This window comes from Natator depressus, chromosome 3 (genome assembly GCF_965152275.1).
Source record: "Natator depressus isolate rNatDep1 chromosome 3, rNatDep2.hap1, whole genome shotgun sequence".
Classification (NCBI taxonomy): Eukaryota; Metazoa; Chordata; order Testudines; family Cheloniidae; genus Natator; species Natator depressus.
In genome coordinates, this window is record NC_134236.1 from 163,683,008 (window position 1) to 163,706,193 (window position 23,186).

Below are 23,186 nucleotides of genomic sequence, written 5' to 3' on the forward strand. Positions count from 1 at the left end.
CTGAATGTGGAATATCTGAATCTCAGCATCACCCCCTGAAGTTTTATTTATTGTAAAAAAAACAAAAAACAAAAAACCCGCACGAGCACCTTTCCTCTCCTACCAGTCTTGTACTGCAATTAACTTAAGACCTGCAAAGAAGAAGAAAAAAAAAAAAAGAAAATATAAAGAGATGACATCAGTCATAGGGCTCAGTTTCTTTTTTTAAATTAAGTTTCCATTGTCTCCCACCAAATCAATGCTCAGAGACCAGTACTATGACATTAGTGGTTACTTTTCTTTATTATCTACAAAATCTTTCTTGGCCAAAGGACTGCAGACTCTACAAGAGACCAATAACTTTACAAGGTGATGGAATTTCTGTGTTTATTGTAAGCCATTTCTATTACAAATTGCTAACACCTTTTCAAGGTGCAACCTAGCTTTGGAAATGCAGGCACAATAATACGTCAATTGCCATGACCAATGTATTCACTTTTAATGACCTTGGCAAAACATATCTTTCATTGGGCAGGTGCCACTATTTTGACTGTACAAAATGTTTTGGAAAGATGTTGAAAATTATACATGTTTTGGAAAATATTTCAGGATTTCAGTATAGGGAGTGAAGTTTTGGTAAATAAAAGTTTGAAGCTAATGAGGAAAGAAGCCACACCCAAACCTAAGACAGTCTTTGCTTTCCTTAAAATAGGCATCTCTACAATCCCCAAAAGCTGTGCATTCACAGAATGTAGCGCTTTTTATTCAAGTAAACTAACATTTTATCTTGAATATTCTTTTATTTCATCCATCAGTCACTTTCACTATCCTGCCTTAGTCCATCATCTTGTCCAGTGTTGCTTTCCCTGTCACTCTCTTTATCCCAGTCTTTCATAGACGCTCCCATCATGAAATCGTCACGGAGTATGTTCCATGCTGGCTCTTCATCAGATTTCACTTCACCCTGAATAGGATAAAACAAAAACAGAAAAGGTGAATGCGGAAATCAGGCAGTGTGGAGGATTCTGAGCCTCCACAATACCCCCTCCTCCTCCCAAAACCCACTTTTACAATGCATGAACAAACACAGACAAACTGAGGGCTGACTTCATTTGCTTTCAGTGCAAACAAGCATGCAAGCGAATTATAAAAAACTTGACAAAGCAATAAAAGAAATATGGAAACAAAACAATTATTTTTCATGGACTAAACACAGTCAACCCTGGGCATGGCTTCCTTTAGTAAAATCATTTTTGGCAATCAAAATGGACTCATGATATCATTTATTAACCCCCAGGTGCTGCTTCATTAGAACATTTTTGGCACATTTCTGCAATACAAATATGGATTTAATAAAGGCTTTGTAAAAAACAAATTTAACATTTAACATATTTTGTGATTTGTGAACCAAATCCCCTTTATGTGGGTTATTATTGCCTCACTACCTGGGCCTACATATGGTACAAAGATGCTTCCAAAAGAAATGGAAATTTGATCTATGGTCAGCAAGCCAACAGTACCTTGATTCCAAATTTGCTTCTGCATGAAAATGGTTTAACTAAGGCAATATTTAAAGGCTCAGGGGGTTAATAAAAAGAAGGGTGACAAAGAGCTTTGGTTAGCTTATCATTTAATGTATTGCGAGGCAGCAGATCTCCAAAGATTACGTGGTAAAACACAGATGGTGCAACAGCACCACCCTGTGGAAATAATTTAAGCAACACAGTTTATACGAATTTTACCTATATAATATTATTGAAGATAAACACTCAAAACTGTTCCATGTACTAGAGTGGTAATTTAGTGATCTAAGCCTCCGGTGTGAAATATTCCAAGGAACAACATGGCTCAATATCTGCTTCACCTTTGGAAGGCAGATGAATGAAGTAACATGCAGTTTACCACTGAAGGGTTTTTGAGATGAAACTGTATAGACAAACAGAAAAAGTAGGGGTTTTCCCTGCTGTTCCTGGCCAAAAGTATCCTCTCCCCCTGCATTGCTATCACTGACTAGTAAACTGTCACCCCCGAAGCACGTACACTTTCGTGATGCTATATGATGTGTACAGCGCGTACACATAACATTGGTGTAACGTACTTTGGGATATGTCAGGATTAATACTATCTTATTAAATGAATCTTGTCACAAGGAATTAATTGAAATGAGAATACTACGAGATAAACACCTTGACGGTTGTTGCTCTGCCTACTGTACATAGTCAGTCTCTTCACATTTATGCATGCCTTTCCTTGTTCCAGTGCATTTCTAGATGCTATACATTAAAGAGTACAGAACGCAATATGTGTAAGCCTACTTTCATGTGATCTCAGGGAGAGATTATAAGGATTTAGTGCCCTGGGAAAAAAGAGACTGGAAAACTCAGGTCAATTAGTAAAGAGCAAACATATAAAAAGACTAGCAAGAAAGCATTTCTGCATAATGAATACAAGTTCTGGGCCAGACTTGTGTTTCCATAAAGAGCGAGATCTTTAAGCTAATAGCTGTCAAAAAACAGAAGCATTCATCTAGAATTCAGAGTAGCAGTCGTGTTTAGTCTGTATTCGCAAAAAGAAAAGGAGTACTTGTGGCACCTTAGAGACTAACCAATTTATTTGAGCATAAGCTTTCGTCACAGCTCACTTCATCCGATAAAGTGAGCTGTAGCTCACGAAAGCTTACGCTCAAATAAATTGGTTAGTCTCTAAGGTGCCACAAGTACTCCTTTTCTTTTTTCATCTAGAATTACAACTTGTCCTGCACTTGTGTTAAAAAGATGCCTCTCATAGGGTTGGTTATTTTATTCTTTTACATCCTTCTCAAAAGAGTTTCCAAAAGCCCAATCCCGAAAAAAGTACCCTCTGCAGCTGCTGCTTAGACTTCTTACGGGTTGCCTGGCCTTTACAGCTACTTCCGCCACTTCCTGTTCCAAGGAGTAGTTCTCCCATCTCCAGCCACCACGGAATCAGCAACACCCTTTTCTCCAACAGCAGTGTCTCAGATTCTACCAACTGGCCTCCAGAGAACTTGATTAACTCCACAGGGGGCTTGGCTCCACGCAGAAGTTGCACTGCAGTATGGAACCTGTAACACCTGCTTCCCCCACAGCATGGGCTCAGTTATCGGTATCTATTTTTCCCATATGGGAAGGGGAATAGGCCCCTTTATCCCAGCACAACTAAGGATTTTACTGGCATAACTAGATTAGTAAAAGAATCATCCTCTTAACTGAACAATTAAACTAGTACAAAAACTGTGTGCACACGAAGCCTGACGTTCACCTACTGCAGCGTTTGTCTACATTAGACTTTTTCACCTTGCCTTAATGATTTCCAATTAACTCAAAGCAGTTAACATGTTGGTAAAGGCTAATGTGGATATTTCGCAAATGTTTGTTCAAGGCTACAAACATCAATGAACTCTGGGTAATAAAAGTCTCTAGTAGCCAAACCAGGAGTCTCTTTGGTCTGCATGCAGGGTGGGCTCCTCTACGGCTGCTTGGAGAAGAGCTCTGCCCAGAAGACAGAGTGGCGTTCCCTTTGGCCGATAGCCAGAATGCACAAGAACAGTTTAAAAAGAAAATTGTTGCTGAGATAATGGGACTTGACTGGGCCCCAGCTGTTTTATATCTCATCATCTACCCTGTCAGGGAATAGAGGCTAAAATGATGAAAGAAAACACTCACAAACCCTTCTTTGCTAAACCCAATAATCACCACAGTCTGGATATCGCACTGAAGTAAAACTCTAAATACTCAACTGAAAAAATCCAGCTTGTTTTTCCAATAAGCTGCTTTTGCTAAAGAAAAATGCAACAGAAAAAGATCACTACATTTTAATCCACATGGTGCGTTTAAAAAGATAAAGGACAAGAGGCAGCAGCAGTGAGTTCTAGGGGATTAGAGCAAAGGGCTAGGAACCAGGAAAGCAGCCACGGATTCAAAGCCAGTATCATCTGACCTTCAGCAAGCCAGTGGGCCTCCTTTTGGCTCAGCCAACTGAACAGCAACACCTGGAAAACAGGACTTCAGCAAAAACCAGATGTTGAACTTCAGTAAAGCGACCATCTCTTGTGTAAATGAATTACATGTAAAGTTGGATTAGAGACCTGTGCAAGCATTAACTAAAGCGTTAGAAAGCAGCATCAGGTCTCAATCTGGAAGATGAGCATTTACTTTCAGGTGGTTTATCAGTTTTAAATATATTACCACGAGGAGAAAACCCATGTTCATCCCACTTAACAGTGGGGCACTTCTACTGCAGAACGGAAAAAGCAAAGGGGTCAATGAATTAGGACGGAAGAAAATACAAAACTGACCTATTTGGTGTTGTAATATCACACAAACAAAATGAAGTCCTAGGAAAATGTGCAGTAAATCTGTGCATCTAATTAGCAGTTAGTTCAAGTTTAATTTCACCACGTGCTTTATCTATGTAAGAATGTTCATGTCCTAGGGTTTTTAATACCATAATCTAGTTTCATCTAAGTAAAAACAAACTGATTCTTGGCACTTGCCAAGTAAACCAGCTTTCATTCCACATGATTGCTTTGAGCTTTCGCTCAGCTGTTTGTCCACATCTTCCAGATTTTATTACAGTATTGAAGTCCCTTCTGAACATCCCCAAATGAAAACAAAAAAGTGTGTAAACATTAGCGTGTAGTGCTACATAAAAGGACTGTTTTGGGAAGGCAAGAGTAAAGTGCCATGGGCTTCACATGTGTAGAGCAAACTGTTCTTCAAACAGGTTATGACATTCAGGAGGACTAGAACAATGTGTATATATAATGTTTGAAGAGTCGCTGTTTCCTAGTGATGTTCAAGTTATTTTGTTTTATTCCACAGTTTCAACAGGGGCCTGATGGCTAATTCCATCTATCACTTTAAAAGATGGAAGAGGCTGGAGAACATTTCATAGATGGCTTCTTATATTTTCACCGATAATATTCAGAAGCATTGCATGGGTTAATTGATAACAGCAATCTAATCCACAGCATCTCTTGGAAACTTGTTTGCTTGTACAACACAGGCACATTATAAAAGATATCGGACATGCAAAAAAAATAAATGTTCACACTGCCTTGAAGCATTGAGAACAATACATCTGGGCAGCCAACACCAGACTGGACACATGCTAAGTCAGCCGTTCTTACTGCTCTGGGATGACCTCCATCTCACCAGAGCACCCAGACTAACCCTATTCTGTTCCCAAAACCAGATATGTTTCTGTACCAAGACAGCAGCTGCACTTACGGTCACTTGCAAAACACTAAAAGACAGCCAACCCCCTCCACATCTTTCCAAGAGCCTCTCATGCATAAGCACACTACTTGTGTGGATGCAACCACACGGGCCTGCTTTGCAGAGAGGATGCTCCACCTGGGCTAGGCTAAGTCTGAGGGAATGCCCACACAAACTGCTACAACAGCACAGCTGCAGTGCAGCAGCTGAGTCACTGTTGCGCTTCAGCGTAGACCAGGGATCGGCAACCTTTGGTAAGGGGGCAATAGGTAAGCACCCTGGCGGGCCGGTTTGTTTACCTGCCGCATCTGCAGGTTTGGCCGATCGCAGCTCCCACTGGCCATGGTTCGCCGCTCCAGGCCAATGGGGGCTGCGGGAAGCAGCGGCCAGCACACCCCTTGGCCTGCGCCACTTCCCGCAGCCCCTATTGGCCTGGAGTGGTGAACCGCGGCCAGTGGGAGCTGCGATCGGCCGAACCTGAGGACGTGGCAAGTAAACAAACCAGCCCGGCCCACCAGTGGGCTTACCCTGGTGGGCTACACGCCAAAGGTTGCCGATCCCTGGTGTAGACGCTACCTAGGCCAACAGGAAGGGTTCTCCCATCAGCGTAGTTAATCCACCGCCCCAAGAGGCAATAGCTAGGTTGATGGAAGAATTCTTCTGTCGACACAGCACTGTTAACACCTGGAGTTAGGGCACCATATACACATCTCTCAGGGGGTGTGGATTCCCCCCCGCCTCCCGAGGGACGCAGCCATGCGGACGCAAGTTCCCAGCGTGAACCAGCCATGAGTGCCGATCACCTGAGCTAAGACTCACACACAGTTAGCTGAATCTTGCCAGCCAAGTCTTGAAAAATGAGTAAAGCGAGGGTCCAATAGGAGGACATAATCATTAATGGATGGCACTCTGTACAGTACAACGCAGCAATATGGCCTTGGCATCTAATTTTTGGGGGTGTCTTGGGGCCAGTGCAGTAACCAGCTCTGTGAAGCCCCCATGCCACCACAGCTGGGATCTGTATATTTGTGATGAAGTAATTTTGGAATTTAGAACTGAGCATCCCTCTCTGTTTTTAGCCATTATTTTGACTGCTTGTACCAATTCGTGTTATGTAACTCTCTCTTGGAAAACACGATTAGAATAACTAGTGTGCCAGAAACGAAGTTTAAGTGAATGAGGAAAACACAGCCATTCAACTGACACAGTATTTTTAAAGGAGAAAAAAAGGGTTCATAGAATCATAAAATATCAGGGTTGGAAGGGAGCTCAGGAGGTCATCTAGTCCAACCCCCTGACCTTAAAAACTTCAAAGGAAGGAGATTCCACCACCTCCCTAGGTAATGCATTCACCACCCTCCTAGTGAAAAAGCTTTTCCTAATATCCAACCTAATCCTCCCCCACTGCAACTTGAGACCATTACTCCTCGTTCTGTCATCTGCTACCACTGAGAACAGTCTAGAGCCATCCTCTTTGGAACCCCCTTTCAGGTAGTTGAAAGCAGCTATCAAATCCCCCCTCATTCTTCTCTTCCGCAGACTAAACAATCCCAGTTCCCTCAGCCTCTCCTCATAAGTCATGTGTTCCAGTCCGCTAATCATTTTTGTTGCCCTCCGTTGGATGTTTTCCAATTTTTTCACATCCTTCTTGTCATGTGGGGCCCAAAACTGGACACGGTACTCCAGATGAGGCCTCACCAATGTCGAATAGAGGGGAACAATCACGTCCCTCGATCTGCTGGCAATGCCCCTACATATACATCCCAAAATGCCATTGGCCTTCTTGGCAACAACTGCACACTGTTGACTCATATCCAGCTTCTCGTCCACTGTAACCCCAAGTCCTTTTCTGCAGAACTGCTGCCTAGCCATTCGGTCCCTAGTCTGTAGCGATGCTTGGGATTCTTCCGTCCTAAGTGCAGGACTCTGCACTTGTCCTTGTTGAACCTCAGCAGATTTCTTTTGGCCCAATCCTCTAATTTGTCTAGGTCCCTCTGTATCCTATCCCTACCCTCCAGCGTATCTACCGCTCCTCCCAGTTTAGTGTCATCTGCAAACTTGCTGAGGGTGCAATCCACATCATCCTCCAGATCTTTAATGAAGATATTGAACAAAACCGGCCCGAGGACCAACCCCTGGGGCACTCCACTTGATACCGGCTGCCAACTAGACATGGAGCCATGGATCACTACCCGTTGAGCCCGACAATCTAGCCAGCTTTCTATCCACCTTACAGTCCATTCATCCAGCCCTTCTTTAACTTGCTGGCAAGAATACTGTGGGAGACCATTTCAAAAGCTTTGCTAAAGTCAAGGAACACCACATCCGCCAACTTGTTTAGCGTTCTCGGATGCAGCGTATCCGACCCAGGGACTTGTGCTCGTCCAGCTTTTCTAAACAGTTCCAAACCACTTCTTTCTCCACGGAGGGCTGGTCACCTCCTCCCCATGCTGTGCTGCCCAGTGCAGTAGTCTGGGAGCTGACCTTGTTCGTGAAGACAGAAGCAAAAAAAGCATTGAGTACATTAGCTTTTTCCACATCCTCTGTCACTAGGTTGCCTCCTTCATTCAGTAAGGGGCCCACACTTTCCTTGACTTTTTTCTTGTTGCTAACATACCTGAAAAAACCCTTCTTGTTACTCTTAACTTCTCTTGCTAGCTGCAACTCCAAGTGTGATTTGGCCTTCCTGATTTCACTCCTGCATGCCTGAGCAATATTTCCCCAACCCTGGTGTAAAGTACATTGACACCCTTGTCTGGAAGTGTAGAACATTAACAGAAGTTTGCAGGGTTTTTGCAAGCCTGGCAATTATAACCAACATACTGGGTTTCCCTTGCCTTCACTTTATACTCATAGATGAGCTACCAGACACCGCACTGACATCACTCTTGCATTACCTTTCACCTATAATAAGTGTTTACTTGTACCTGTCAAGGAAGGAATTTCTAATATAAACATTTTTAAGCATCAGCTTTATGTCTAGAGTAATTTTTTTTTTTTTACATTTTTTTCTTAAAGCATAATTAATTCAAACTACATCTCCAATTGCACCCATTAAGCTCAAGACAGCAGTCTGAAAGCTTGAAACATAGGAGGCACTGACTGCCATGAAAGAACTATGAAATGTAATTGACAAAAGTCATTTGATATGTTTGACCTTTCTGCATCCACTATTGGAATTAACCGTCTTGACCACAGTCTTGTGTTGTCTGGGGTCCTGGTAGAATAGGAGTGCTGGAGAGAAGCTTGCAAATTATTTTCTACTTGGCAATAAAACTAGAAACACAATCAATAACTAGCATTTATTATTTAAATAGTATTTCATTGTGGCAAAGCTTTCCTGGTTAATTGGTATTTACATACACACTCCACAGTAACCACCATCATGACTGGCACCCTGCTGGCAGCCTAAGACAAGCAAAATTTTGAATGGCGAAGGAGACTGGAATTTCTCTTTTATCCCCTCAGAGGAACTGCTCCTGGATAGGAAGGAGGGACATCAACAGTGCAGTGTAGGAAAGTCTGCACGGACACTACCTGTGCCATGTTGCTTAATACATACAAAGAAAGGCCTATGTTTTAAGAAAATGAAGGTTGCAAAGTCAAGCACTCTAAAGTTAGGCAACACCAGTACTATGGTTGTCTATGCAATCTTAACTTGTACCAATGAACGACAGTCTTGTGCAACATCACATAGAAAGTATGTGGTAGAATCATAATCACATTGCCTGTACCACAGAAAAACATTGTTCTTTTCTTACAACCCTCTGCCTCATTCACTGTCCAGATTGTGCATTGAATGAGGCAGGCATCCCACTGGAACAAGTAAAGATCATGTAATTCAAGACTATCATAATGCATATGCACAAACTGGTCAAATTGAGGTTTCAGAGGCAACCTTAATACTGGCGTTTCCTTATTTCTGAGTGCTCGACTTTGCAGCTGCAATATTCCTTGAAATACAGATTTGGTTTTGGTTATTTTAAGGTTTAAAAAAACAAAAAAAACCCCAAACCAAAACCAGAAAACTGAGGAAATACCCTTATATGGAACCACTCTGAACCCCTTTCTGGGTCTTTCAGTATTAGAGTTGGAACCCAGGACCTTTACATTACAGTAAAAAAACCCTTCCACTTCAGGTAAAGGAGTGCCTGAAGCAGCAGTAGGGTGTGAACCTCTGTATGGACCAGTCACTTGAGGGGAACAGGATACATTTTGCTAGATAGCAGAAGAACGCTGGAAATCAAATACTGGGATCCACTCCTGGCTCCAGAGAATGGGTCTAGCAATTAATGCCAGCACACCTAAGCATATAAATTCAGGCCAGCTGTTTTGAAAAGCCATGTACGGCTGAGTGGATAAGGCTTGGGTAGCTATAGTGGAGATCATATTCTATTATAAGCTCTGTTCAAAGTGACCTTGTGTGGCATCCCATCTGTAAAATGGGAGGAATTAGAACTACCTGACTTTCAAGATAGGGATCTGAGACTTTGCTCAATACGAAGAGATGTAAGTACACAGAATTATGACCACCAATAAGTAGAAGATCCGAGACTACGGCCTGGTCTACACTAGAAAATTAGGGCAGCATAACAACATCGCTTGGGGTGTGAAAAATCCACACCCCTGAATGACGTAGCTAAGTCGACCTGCGCCCCCGAATAGACAGCACTAGATGGATGGAAGAATTCTTCTGTCCACTTAGCTACCGCCTCTCAGAGAGGTGGATTACCTCTGCCGACAAAAGAATCCCTCCCGGTCGGCATAGGTAGTGTCTATATCGAAGTGGTGCTGCTGTAGCATTTTAAGTGTAGACGAGCCCGAGAAATTCATAGTCTCTTCTTGACTCCTGGCCCAGCACTCCTTCCCATAAGCAAACAGGGCTGGCTGATGCTGCCGTTCCTGCGCAGAAGTCCAACTCTGGGGTAGGTGAGTATGCCCCATGTGGCTAGAATGTTCAGTGATTTTAGCAGCCAACTTCGAATAAGCTCTATTGAACAAGTGCAAATGGTGATTTTCAGATGCGTGTAACTTGGGATAAATCTGGATGGATTTCCAAGGAAATAATAAAAGGCACTTCTGACTCTGACAACAATTTCCCTGCTAAATTTCAAGTTCCTTCTCCCAACATCTAACGTGCTAAAGCTCTTCAAAGAAACAGTTGGAAACATTTTTTTTTTAACACTGCCAAAACTATCTACTCTTTCTAACCTTATTCTCAGGAATATCTAAGCTTTTTCTCTGAAGCTTTAAAAAAAATTCTCCTGAGGCAGAGAACATATAAGGAAAATTGCAGCCCAAGCAGTTAAAAATTGGCAATATAAGCAGCAATTGAAAACAGAGGCTTATAATGGAAAAATATTGGTGTTGATACCAACTTCATCTATAACAAAGCACCATAAATACGCATGACCCTGAACAGACACAGAAGTAACATCCCTGTTCTGAAAACTTTATAAACTATGTTTTATGTTATTCTGTCCTGTTAGCATCCTGGACTCTCAATCTGGCAACTTTCACGAACACTCCCTTCACATAAAAATTGTCATAACAGGGTAAATTACATTCTCTGAACAACACACTTCATATTAATTTGGTTTAGGAAAGTATTTTAAAGTGAAAGCTTGTAGGACATGCCGATTGTACAACAGGTGCCTGTTCTGCTCCAGGGTAATTTCACAAACACTTACTCCTAATGATAAGCATGTCATTCAACACACATTCACACTTCCCCTGGACTTCAAGTTAGAGTGACTAAATTGAAATGCAACTGAATATTTGAGATATATCTATGCTGTTAACTTTAGGAGCAATACACAATCTCATTTAGTCACAGCTCTACCCAGGAGTCTTGCATAGGCTAGAATCTACAAGGCCAGTTCCAGTAAACAACCATTACAATCAATTGTTTACAGCATTTGGATTCCAGCCGTTAATATTCAACTTCTACATTGGGTAAAACATTGGAGTTACTGCACAGAGGGGCAACTTGGGCTCAACAAACATTGATTTGCACTTTGGGCACAACTGGAAGAGTACCCCACAGTTTAGCAATCTGAGTGAGTAATCCCGCTATCCCTACATCCTTCTCTTGGGTTTATTACCATGGTGGATGTGTGAATGAGAAGGAATGCTTGGGTTGGCACGCACAGAGGTTTGAATACACACTAACCTAATAAAGCCCAGAATTGAATTACAGAAATTCTCAAAATAAACATTCACCTTGGCTTTAGTGAAAAAAAGAAATTAATAGCAACCTCATTCTCTAATACCATTACTTAACACTTGACTATAAAGAGACATAACAGAAGTCATTTATATTTTGAGCCATTTACGTGGGGGAAAAAAAGCAGCTTTATTTAGTCCTGGTAAAAGAAACCCAATGAGTTTCAAGAGCATTTGTACCACAAGATGTAAAAGACATTAAAAGAAAAAATAGAGAATTAGGAGGGGCCTGGTTTTTGGCTGGAAGTTTTGGTGCTTTGCAGAGTTTGGGGCATTCCATTTCTGATAGCAGCCATCTGGGAATTCTTTCCACTGCAAGAAGAATTTTACCACATGCTGCTGCAAGACAACAGACAGACATGTTGGCAAAGAGATTCACATATACCTGTTGAGTGTAGTGGAGAAAGATATGGGAGTATTATAACTAGGAGCTGCCCAGGAAAAAACATAAATTTGGGTTCCAGATTATACTATGCACAATGTACGTGTGTTTTGGAAAGCATATGACTTTTAAAAGGAACATAATCAACATGAAATCTAAATCAGTTTAAAAAAAGCATTCAAAGCAGTTTCAGGTAATAGACCTTCTGCAAATTCGTGATTTTACAGTCACTTTTCTGATTTTAAACATGGTTTTCTCCCTTGTGTTGCTGTTTAAAACCCCCGCACAAACTTGCTGCAATGAGGAAGGGAAGGTACTATGAAAAGAGGAAAGAGGAACAGATATTGTGAAACGGACTATATACAAAGTTAGTAAAATATATGGTAAACAATTGGACAGATGCTGTTCTCAGTCTCTTTCAATTATAGTCATTTTAGGTGTTACATGTAACAATACTGGATAAAAAGAATTAAGAAGTGTTTTTTAAGCTGATACCCCTTTAAATTGTATTTTTAGGTTGAATATTCTTGTAATTCTCTTTTCTTCCATGACAAACCATTTTACTTACAAACAAAATAGCCCACAAGACATTTGAAAGTTGTCTAAACAGGCTCTTTTTCTTTTAATCTCATGTACCCAATGCAGAAATACCTGAAAACAAGTCTGATTTAGTGAAATGCAATGTGATATTTTATAGGTATATAAGATGCATTAGAGATAGAAGATGTATCACAGTCCCTATTTCTGTTAATATTTGAAACTAATGCTCTGCAAGATAGAGTAACATACTCATGAAATTACTGTGTACCCAAGTGTCATGGGATCAAATGATACAGGATTACAGTGGCAGTTAAAATTAGGCCAGAATTAGAGTTCAAGGATCAACAGTGAACCCAAACTTTATATAGCATCCCCCATGTGACCTCTCAATGCACAGATTGCTGCATAAAGATAGATCTGAAAAATAAAAATAAATAAATAAATAAATGCAGAGTAAAAAGGGGACCTGGTCCATGACTGGGGCTTCCAGTCGCTACCATATACAAATAATATGTATTATTGCTTTTAAAATTAAATCTTATCTAGATAAACATTCTAGAGTCAGATTAGAATTTTTTCATGTGTTTTGTCAAACGTTGTGCAATTCAAGCATCATCAGATTGGTTTGGGTGCCAAGAAATTTCTGGAAACTATAAGGTACGGGCTTTGTATGAAAACGGGAGTCAGCCAGGAACACAGTGAAGAAGAGCATTATCTGGATCCAACTGAGAGTAAACACACAAGCTGCAGAGTTTCAGACAATTTGAGGGTGATGAATTTAACCACTGGAAATGAAAGAAACACTTAACGCTAAAGAAACACTAAAACCTCTCTGCAAACGATAATCAAATACCAACTGCCATTCTTATCAAGGCTGACCAATAAACACAGAAGAGTCAATCCCAGACAGACTTGCTAAATAGATGGACCTTAATCATTCAGTGAAGACTAAAGTAATGACAGTTCCTTTGGCATTTCAGGTAACGAAGTGACCTGACAAAGCAATCAAATGGGTCCAAGCTTGGAAAAGGTCCTCCTTTCCGATCACGAGTCCAGGGCAAATGCTTACATTTATGGATCCTGAAATGAGATTACTGGTCTACCAAAGGTATAAAATATTAGAATTTCAAGAGTGAAAATCACCCAATTTATTGTTTCAAAATCTTTGTAAGTGAGTAACTTGGAAACTTCTTGACAGCTGTGCAAATCTTTTCCACCCAAAACCCCATCTGGTCCCTCTTCCTACACATAGCTTTGGCAGGACATCTTGAAGGTCTGCAGATTGAGGTCTTTTTGGACTATCACTGTAGTTCCCTCTCCCAATAAAGCTTGTCCGTCTGTTTCAGTCCTATGCTGCTGCTATCATCATAAAAGCAGTCACAGTGCCTCCACCTTCAGGAGTTACAAATACTAAGTTAAGTGGAAAATAAAGGACTTTTTCAGATGATGCACAGTACTCATTTCAGCTCTTACAGTCCTCAAGATGGCAACCATTAAACTCAGTTTGGAACTGAAGTGTAGAAAAAAACGCAAGAGTATCAACATCATGAATTTTTCAAGGTTCACAATTCAAAGACAACCAAATTTCTAAATAATTGAGTACATCTAGCCCTGGTGTTTTGTGAGAAAATGGTCCTTAAAACCAGGCATTGAGCAGAAGTGCTATTTTTGCAATGGTCCAGCATCTAACACAGCAAACCTTCAACCAGTGTAATTTTTAATCCTGGGCACATAGCTAATAAAGACAAGTCTCCTTTAAAGAAAAGTATCTGGCTAGTGCAGGACTTTAATTTGTTTAAAAGGAATGCCATTAATTTGAAATTCAGTCAGTTTTTAAAAACAAGTTATGTAATTTATGGCACTACACTTTGTCCCCAAATCCCCCACTTATCTATCTGAGAATATGCCCCCTACTTATTCTACCCATTAACACAGGAGGTGAGTGCCACACATATCTTTAGTATATTTATCCTCAGAACACCCCTGTGAAGTAGGAATTATCCACTATTATCCCCGTTTTACAAAGAAGGAACTGAGGCACAGTGAGACTATATGACTTACTCAAGGTCACACAGGAAGTCTCGAGCAGAACAAGGAATTTAATCCTGGCTTTCTGAGTTCCAGGCTACCATCCCAGGTAGTGCACCATCTTCCCTCTCTTTTGTTGCCACCAATTGTTCCACTCTTCCACCCCATTCTCATGGGTTTACAATTTTTCTTTTTTTTTGGAGGGGGAGCAGGGAAGTTTCTTTTTTTGTGTGGGTCTTTTACCCTGCAAAGAGGGGAAAGCCAACTGGCTATTAAGGGGGAAACTAAACTGACTATACACAGAATAGTGTCACATGCTCAAACAAACTGGAAAAGGGTTAACTGCTCTCTAATCTTTCAGTTAAAATTATCTTTGGTGTTTTCCGTAACAGTTGTTTTAAAAAAAGACCTCAATTATGTGATTTCTCTTTTAATCACCAGTGTCCTTTCAGAAACCATCATTAAAAACTGGTCAAATTCTTTGATGATAGAAAACGTTTAGCTCAGTCTTTCAACTGCTCTTCCAGTTTAACCCACCATCTGTTATACTGCAGAGCTCTTCAATTTACCCACATAAATAAAGAGAGAGCAGGTGCACACAGAAGTCATACTTATAATACGTATATGCTCTTTTATGGTAAATAGAAATCAGAACACATCACACCAAAAAAACCCAAGTAATACAGAGCTGATTGCTCCGCAAGGTAATCTGTGAAAGACAGCACTCAGATGGGGTGAACCAAACTAGTTCAGATAAAAGAACTACACCAAATCTTCAGTTTTTTCCCCAAACAAAAATCTTTATATAAAGTTCGGAAGCGTTTATGTATATTTTTCTCTACATACATTGTCCTGCCAATAACTGCTATGAACAAAGACAGAAACCTCTCAAGGAAAGTCTGCTTTTGGGAGATTTAACTGAAATCAAATCCATACTCCAAACCTTTTGAGATTTGCTTACCGCTGGAGTTTGGGCCAATATGTTGAACTTCCTTGGCTTTAAACTGATTCAGTGCTAAGCGCATATAAGCAGTGACCAGAAAAACGTAATTACCAATTAGAGTTTAGCCAATGGTCAGAAGATCATTTGATGCAATCAAAGAGAAGGAGCTATTTGACAGTTTAGAAAGTCTGTCAAAAAACATAACTGAAAGAATTGGAATTTAGAAAGAGATAAACGTCCTAAAAAGGATCTCAGTTATTTATCCACAAAGGAACAAATTTCTGCTACCCCATACAACAAATAAGGAATGTTGGGGAAAAAAGGGTCCAAATTAAAAGGACAAGCTTCAACTAAGCCAAACACGACACCATGAGCTATTAAAGCCTCAGCCAAAACAACTAGACATCCAATTTGAGTTCTTCAAGACATATTTCCCATTAAAATAGCTTTGGAGATCATAGTTTGAGAGTTCAATAAGGCAGTCTTAATAGGATTAGACATTTTGGATGTCTATGCATTGTGCCTTTACAGAAGATCAAAAGAAGATGTATACCGCAAATTGTTCAAATGCACCCCTCCCTGTGGCTGTTTTAGACACAATTGCATTGAAAACCAGCTTGGCAGCAACATCTGGGAAAAGGAGCCCCCTTTGTATTACTAATGAATGTGCATCAAGGCACGGAATTCTCAAATACTTTATTTTTATATTATAGGTGGAGCTGATAGCATTGCCTATAGTTAAAGTTGCCCAACATTACCCATTATAAGACCCTGTTTTCAGTTGCTTATAATATTGTCAAATAAACCCTTTGGGCTGAAATTTTCCATGCCAGGTGTCTCCCCAAAAAGTCCAACTTGAAGCAACGTTTCAGTTAAAACAGTTCTGCTATTATCGAGAATGAGATTAGAGAAAAATGTTGTTTTGCCCATGATAAAAAAATTCTTACAACCACATTGTTAAGAAGCTCAGACTCCCCCATGCTTTGGAGCATGGACTTGTAATTTGCTAGGGGGTCACCCTGATGCCAGAGATGTGCCTTCTGATGTTCTCATGAAGATTCATTCAAATTTGGCCAAGTTATAAGCCTCTGAAAAAAAATCTCAGTTTGCACATGGTAAGCAGAGACTTGTTAAAGTTTGGCAGATAAAAATTCCAAACAGTCGGTCCTCGCTGACCACGCTCCGATCCCTCACAGCTCTCACATGAGATCAGACTGCACATGCACCATCCCCACAAGGAAACTAATTAAGCATGCTCAATCCCACAGCTGCAGGACTTTCCCTCCAATTCCTTCTCCCAGCAGCTGGGGTCATTTTGGTGTTAGGAATCAGAACTGAAAGCAAGGAGACTCTCTCTCCTACTCTCAGTGCTCCCCCTGTTGGTGCCCAGGCAGCATAGAGAGGAAGAAATAGCTTGACTGGAATGCAGAGGGGAGGGAGGAGCAGGAGCCAGGAAGGGGGAAAAGATAGCTGAAAGGGGGTGGGGACGGTGGCAGAACTGTTTGTATCGACTAGAACACATGCCCCTCCAGAATCTGGAACTGAACTCAGGATGCTGAGTCTCAACATTGCTTTGTTGTCTAGCAAACAGTTATAAAACCCACTGGCAAAGTTTGTCTCTCTCCCTGTCTGGTTCACACAGAAGAATACAACCTTCTACTGCTACCAACTACTCCATTTGCTCAAGCACCAGATGACTGTACTGTGGATGTAAATATCCCAATCTTGCTGATAACCCAAGGTGGAGATCATGGTCCTACGTGATAGGATTTCGTTTTTTTCCAGTTTGCTTAAAAAAAATTATGAAATTACACACAAAGAAAACCTATGTTAAAAGATCATTAAAGTTGCAAAGTCAAGCACACAGAAGTTAGGAAATGCCAGAATTAAGGTTGCACAGGCAACCTTGATTCAGCATCATTGTACCTGTGCATTATAATACAGTATTTAATTATATGATCACATTCCATTGTAACAAAAACCTAGACTAAAAATATAAGTGAGCTTCAAAAATGATCCAGCAGGTGGACTAGCAATAATAAAAGATATGTACAGCTAGAGAAATTATACAATAACCTAAACTAAAATTCATATGGAAAAATCCTCATGTATTAACGCTGGGACCATCACTATGGACTAGGATGGTGAGAGAGATTTCCACTTTACTGCAGGAGTTTGCTGCAGCTGTCAACATGGTCAACTGGGCTAAAGGGGACAGTTCAGTGCCTGGACAAGTTGCATACTCTAACTTTACTTGACTATTAAACACTCTAAAATGTAGGTGCACTCCTCCAAAAAAGCAATGGGTTACTATGTTACAGTATTGGACCTTACTGTGGCATTTCTTATACTTCAGGTAGGAAATACCACAGTAGTGTCAATACACAATAAAGTCAAACACTCAATGTGTTAACTCCTGCTATTTTTTTAAGTGGCATCCACTATACACTGTTATTTCCTCTCAAAATACTAGTCTTTTGCAATAAATTCTTGCTGCTGTCACTCTTGACATTATGTTGCAGAAAATCCAGCCAAATTATTTGTTCCCAATGAATTCCCATCACTCTGGATTTGTATTTAAAATGCTTTCTGTAAGACCAGCGCACTACATGCTGACAGTTACGGTATGCTCGCACCACACTCGGCAGAGAACTGCCAGTGGCTGCAGCACTGAAAACAAATGCCAGTACGAACATCTGCAGCAGTGATCTGGCACCATACTCTACTCTGCAATATTTGTGCCTTCTTGTTGCATAATCAACTGCTTTTTAAAAGGTCAAAACAGGTTTCAAGCGACCCCAGATTGCTAGCAGAGTTCTAGGCCTTCATCAACACTCATAAGAATGGCCATACTGGGTCAGAGCAAAGGTCCAACTAGCCCAATATTCTGTCTTCCGACAGTGGCCAACGACAGGTGCCCCAGAAGGAATGAACAGAACAGGCAATCTTCAAGCGATCCATCCCCTGTCACCCATTCCCAGCTTCTGGCAAACACCTCCATCCCTGCCCATCCTGGATAATAGCCACTGATGGACCTATCCTCCATGAATTTATCTCATTCTTTTTGAACACTGTTATGAGCCTTCTGACCTTACTTGACCCAAAAAGCCCTAGAGATTCTTGCCACTTCAACAAGTTGTCTGGATGTGGAGCTTATTTTCATATCTGTACTCTCAGGACCCTGAATAAAGCAACGTGACTTGACAAAGCCCATAAAGCTATGTAACTGAACAAAAACAACCACAAAATATCCCCAGACCAAACGGAAACAAAAGAATTTGCACCTATTTAAAAAAATATTTGACTTTTCACCTGAAAAATGTTTTTCTATTATCATGTGATTTTGTTTTCCTCAAACCTGATTAGAAAAACAACCAACCCAAAAACTTGCATCTATTTGTGATCCGGCATCTGATGCAGTCATGGTAACAGAGTCAAACTAACATTCTCAGAAGCAAAAGAAAATACTAATGGCAAGCTATTACTCAGAATTTCCATGTTTATGGATTAAAACTTTTCAAAAACCAGGACAGGGCAAAGAAACAAAAACAAAGCTTATGTTTTTTAGACTCCCCAGCCAATCTGCTCCTGCAATCATCTGCACTTGTGATTTGCTTACTAAATACTAGGAGCATTCATAAAATGTACCTCAGTTCCAAAAAAGTAAGAGGGAAGAAGAAATCTTGGTAGCAAAGCTGTTCCATCTCCTGAGGCCCATGATACAACTCCAGACCGAGGACTTAGAATTACACTTAGGGCCAAAAGATGGCTGAAAATAGCACCTTGGTTTTTCACTTTTTTGTATGTCATTGCAAATTTACCCTGTTTAGACGCCAAAGGGATTTTTCTAGCTGTCACCATAGGACAGTCAATTAGGTCTAAGAATCAAATTATGCTTTTTACTGATTTGTATAGTCACCAATGAAGCTTCTAGAATAAAAATTTAACAGTTTAGTTCACTGTAAACAGGGCAGAAGAGAGTCCTGCTCACACTTCACCATTGCAACAGCTCTGCAATAAAAACTACAGAAAACGAATAGTTTTGTTGGTTAAAGCAAGCAGAGGAGACTCAGAAGATCACACTCAGGAGACCACTAACTCAAAATAAGGCTGACCAATACAGACGAAGCTTGTTACAAAGTATATTTCTAAACAACTCCCATGTAAATTACATACCACTGGGATACCTCTTATCACTTAAGACAATCTTACTGTGAGTAGTACAAATTCAAAGAAATGAGAGGCCATCAAGTCCAGCCCCTGTGCTGAGGTAGGATCAAGTAAACCTTAAACCAAAGGTTTGTCCAACCTTTTATTAAAGTCTCCAATGATGGGGATTCTACAACAACTTCCCTTGGAAGCCTATTCCAGAGCTTAACTACCCAGACATTTAGGATTTCTTTCCTAATGTCCAACCTAAACCGCCTTACTGCAATTTAAGCCCATTGCTTCTTGTCCTATCCTCAGAGGTTAAGGACAACAATTTTTCACCCTCCTCCTTGAAACAACCTTTTATGTACTTGAAAATTATTATGTCCCCCCTCCCAACCTTCTCTTCTCCAGAGAGAACAAACCCTTTTTTTTTTTCAATCTTTCCTCATAGGTCATGTTTCCTAGACCTTTAATCATTTTTGTTGCTCTTCTCTGGACTTCTATTCAAATCTTTCCTGAAATGTGGTGCCCAGAACTGGACACAATACACCAACTGAGGCCTAATCAGTGCGTAGTAGAGCAGAAGAATTACTTCGTGTGTCTTGCTTACAATACTACATCCCAGAATGACATTTGCTTTTTTGCAGTGTTACACTATTGACTCATATTTAGCTTGTGGTCCACTATGACCCCCATATTCCTTTCCGCAGTACTCCTTCCTAGAGAGTCACTTCTCATTGTGTGTGTGTGTTCAACTGATTGTTCCTTCCTAAGTGGACTACTTTGCATTTGTGTCCTTATTGAATTTCATCCTATTTACTTTAGACCATTTCTCCAGTTTGTCCTCCAAAGGACTTGCAACCCCTCAGGGCTTGGCATCATCTGCAAATTTTGTAAGAGTACTCTCTACGCCATTATCTAAATAATTGATGAAAATACTGAACAGAACTGGCCCCAGGACTGATCCCTGCAGGACCTCACTCGTTATGCCCTTCCAGCTTGACTGTGAACCACAGATAACTACCCCCTGGGAATGGTTTTCCAACCAGTTACTTACCCACCATATAGTAGTTCTAGCCAGGCTGAATTTTCCTAGTTTGTGTATAAGGTCATGTGAGATGTATCAAAAGCCTTACTAACGTCAAGATGCCACATCTACCACTTCCCCCCCATCCACAAGGCTTGTTACCCTGTCAAAGAAAGCTATTAGGTTGGTTCGACATGATTGATGACTAATCCATTCCGACTGTTACTTATCACTTTATTATCTCCTAGGGGTTTGCAAATTGATTAAATTATTTGCTCCATTATTTTCCTGGTACTGAAGTTAAACTGACTGGTCTATAATTCCCCGGGTTGTCCTTATTACCCTTTTTATAGATTGGCGCTATATTTGCCCTTTTCCAGTCCTCTGGAATCTCTCCAGTTTTCCATGACTTTTCAAAAGTAATCACGAATGGCTCAGATACTTCCCCAATCAGCTCCTTGAGTATTCTAGGATCAGGTCCTAGTAACCTGAAGACATCTAACTTGTATAAGTAATTTTTAACTTGTTCTTTCCCTATTTTAGCCTCTGAACCTACCTCATTTTCACCAACATTCATTAAGTTATATGTCCAATTGCTATTAAACCGGTTTTAGTGAAAACTAGAACAAAAAAGTTATTTAGCACTTCTGCCACTTACACATTTTCTGTTATTGTTTTCTGCCCTCATTGAGTAACAGGCCTACCCGGTCCTTGATCTTCCTCTTGCTTTTAATGTACTTATACAATGTTTACTTGTTAACACTTATGTTTTAACTAACCTAAATCTAAACTAAATCTCCCTTGCTGCAGATTGAGCCCATTACTTCTTGTCCTACCTTCAGTGGACACAGAGAACAATTGATCACCATTCTCTTCAGAACACCCCAATCATATTTTAAGACCGCGTGTTTTGGGGGACAGAGAGAGTGTCAGCATGCTGTCTTGTAAGTTCAGACAGTGGCAGGAAGCAACCAGTCCTGAGGCAAGGGGAGGGGAAAATCCCAACATCAGCCCCCTGCCTCCTTCCGTGGGGTCTCTGCCCAGCAATCAATCAATCAATCACACACACACACACACACACCCCTCTCTGTGTTCAACAACATGAGCATTCCGCATTAATGGTTTGCTTTGTGTCCCAGATCAGCTCAGCACAGCACACAAAGGCTGTCAGAAAGGGTGCTTTGAAAGGGGAGGGCCATATGTCTCCAGGGCAGCCAAGTTCAAAACAATGAGCAGAGTGGTCATTTGAGGTATTATGGGAATGCTCCAGAGGTCAATTACAGCGGAGAGAGCAATCAAGTGTCTACACTGGCAATAGAGTGCTGGAGCCTCTGTGCAAATAGCCTTACGACTCTCGTCGAGGTGGTTTTTTTTGCAGCGCTACAACTGAGGAGTTTCTGCGCACAAAGTGGCTTGGCAGTGTGTACAAATCTGCAGTTTGAGCGCAAAAAGCTGCTTTACTGTGCAGAAACTTACCAGGGTAGACAAGCCCTAAACCTTTGTCATTTTTGTTGCTCTCCTCTGGACTCTCTCTAATTTGTGCATATCTTTCCTAAAGTGTGGTGCCCAGAACTGGACGTAGTATTCCAGATGAGGCCTCACCAGTGCAGAGTAGAGCTGGACATTTATCTCCTTTGTCTTACATATAACACTCCTGTTAACAGACCCGAGAACATTAATCTTTTTGCAACTGCACCACACCACTGACTCATATTCAATTTGTGATCCACTATAATTCCCAGACCCTTTTCAGCAGTACTATCACCTGGCCAATTATTCCCCGTTTTGCAGTTGTGCATTTGATTTTTCCTTCCTAAGTGCAGTACTTTGCACTTATCTTTACTGAATTCCCCTCTTGATTTCAGACCAATTCTCTAATTTGTCAAGGTCATTTTGAATTCTAATATTGTCCTCCAAAGTGCTTGCAACTCCTCCCAGCCTGGTGTCATCTGAAAATTTTATAAGCACACTCTCCACTTCATTATCCAAGTGACTAATGAAAATATTGAATAGCACTGGACCCAGGATTGACCCCTGCAAAGTCCCACCAGATAAACTGGGAGGGCACAACAGCAAGCCCGTCGATAACAAGTCTGAGTACGGTGTTGAAAGCAGTTGTGCACTCACCTTACCATAATTTCATTTCTCTAATTTGCTTATGAGCATATTATGTGGGACTGTCAAAAGCCTTACTAAAATCAAGATATATCACGTCTACTGCTTCCTCCATATCCACTAGGACAGTAACCCTGTCAAAGAATGAAATTAGGTTAGTTTGGCATGATTTGTTCTTGACAAATCCGTGCTGGCTATTCCTTAGAACCTTATTATCTTCTAGATGCTTACAAACTGATTGTTTAATCATTTGTTCCAGAGACCCCAGTGCTTCTGCTGCAATCATATAATGAAAGACTCTTTTGTAACTGGTAAAGGGACAGAGTTGGGATTGCCCTGGGAATATTAACTCTGAATTTCCTTGCTTTCGTGCCTTAAGGTTGACTGATGTACCTTACTGACTACACGTCTCTGCCAGTCTAAAATAGTACTGGAACCCTCAACTAGTCCTGGAAACAGAAATAAACCTAAGTCCCTTATATCAGCAGTTCATAACAATGTGTTAAGGACACCTGGCATGTAGCTTACTTAGCAAGAATCTGATCCAAATCTCATTGA

General features: G+C 40.8%; 1 protein-coding gene across 1 annotated transcript in view; it reads right to left on the reverse strand.

Annotated features, from left to right (window-relative positions):
- Window positions 1-303: 303 nt before the first annotated feature.
- RRP15 (ribosomal RNA processing 15 homolog) overlaps window positions 304-23,186 on the reverse strand; it is a 41,161-nt gene continuing 18,278 nt past the window's right edge. Inside the window, exon 5 of the mRNA XM_074949247.1 lies at window positions 304-943. Within this exon, the coding sequence (XP_074805348.1) occupies window positions 791-943 (153 nt within the window). The 3' untranslated portion in view covers window positions 304-790. The remainder of the gene's footprint in view (window positions 944-23,186) is intronic.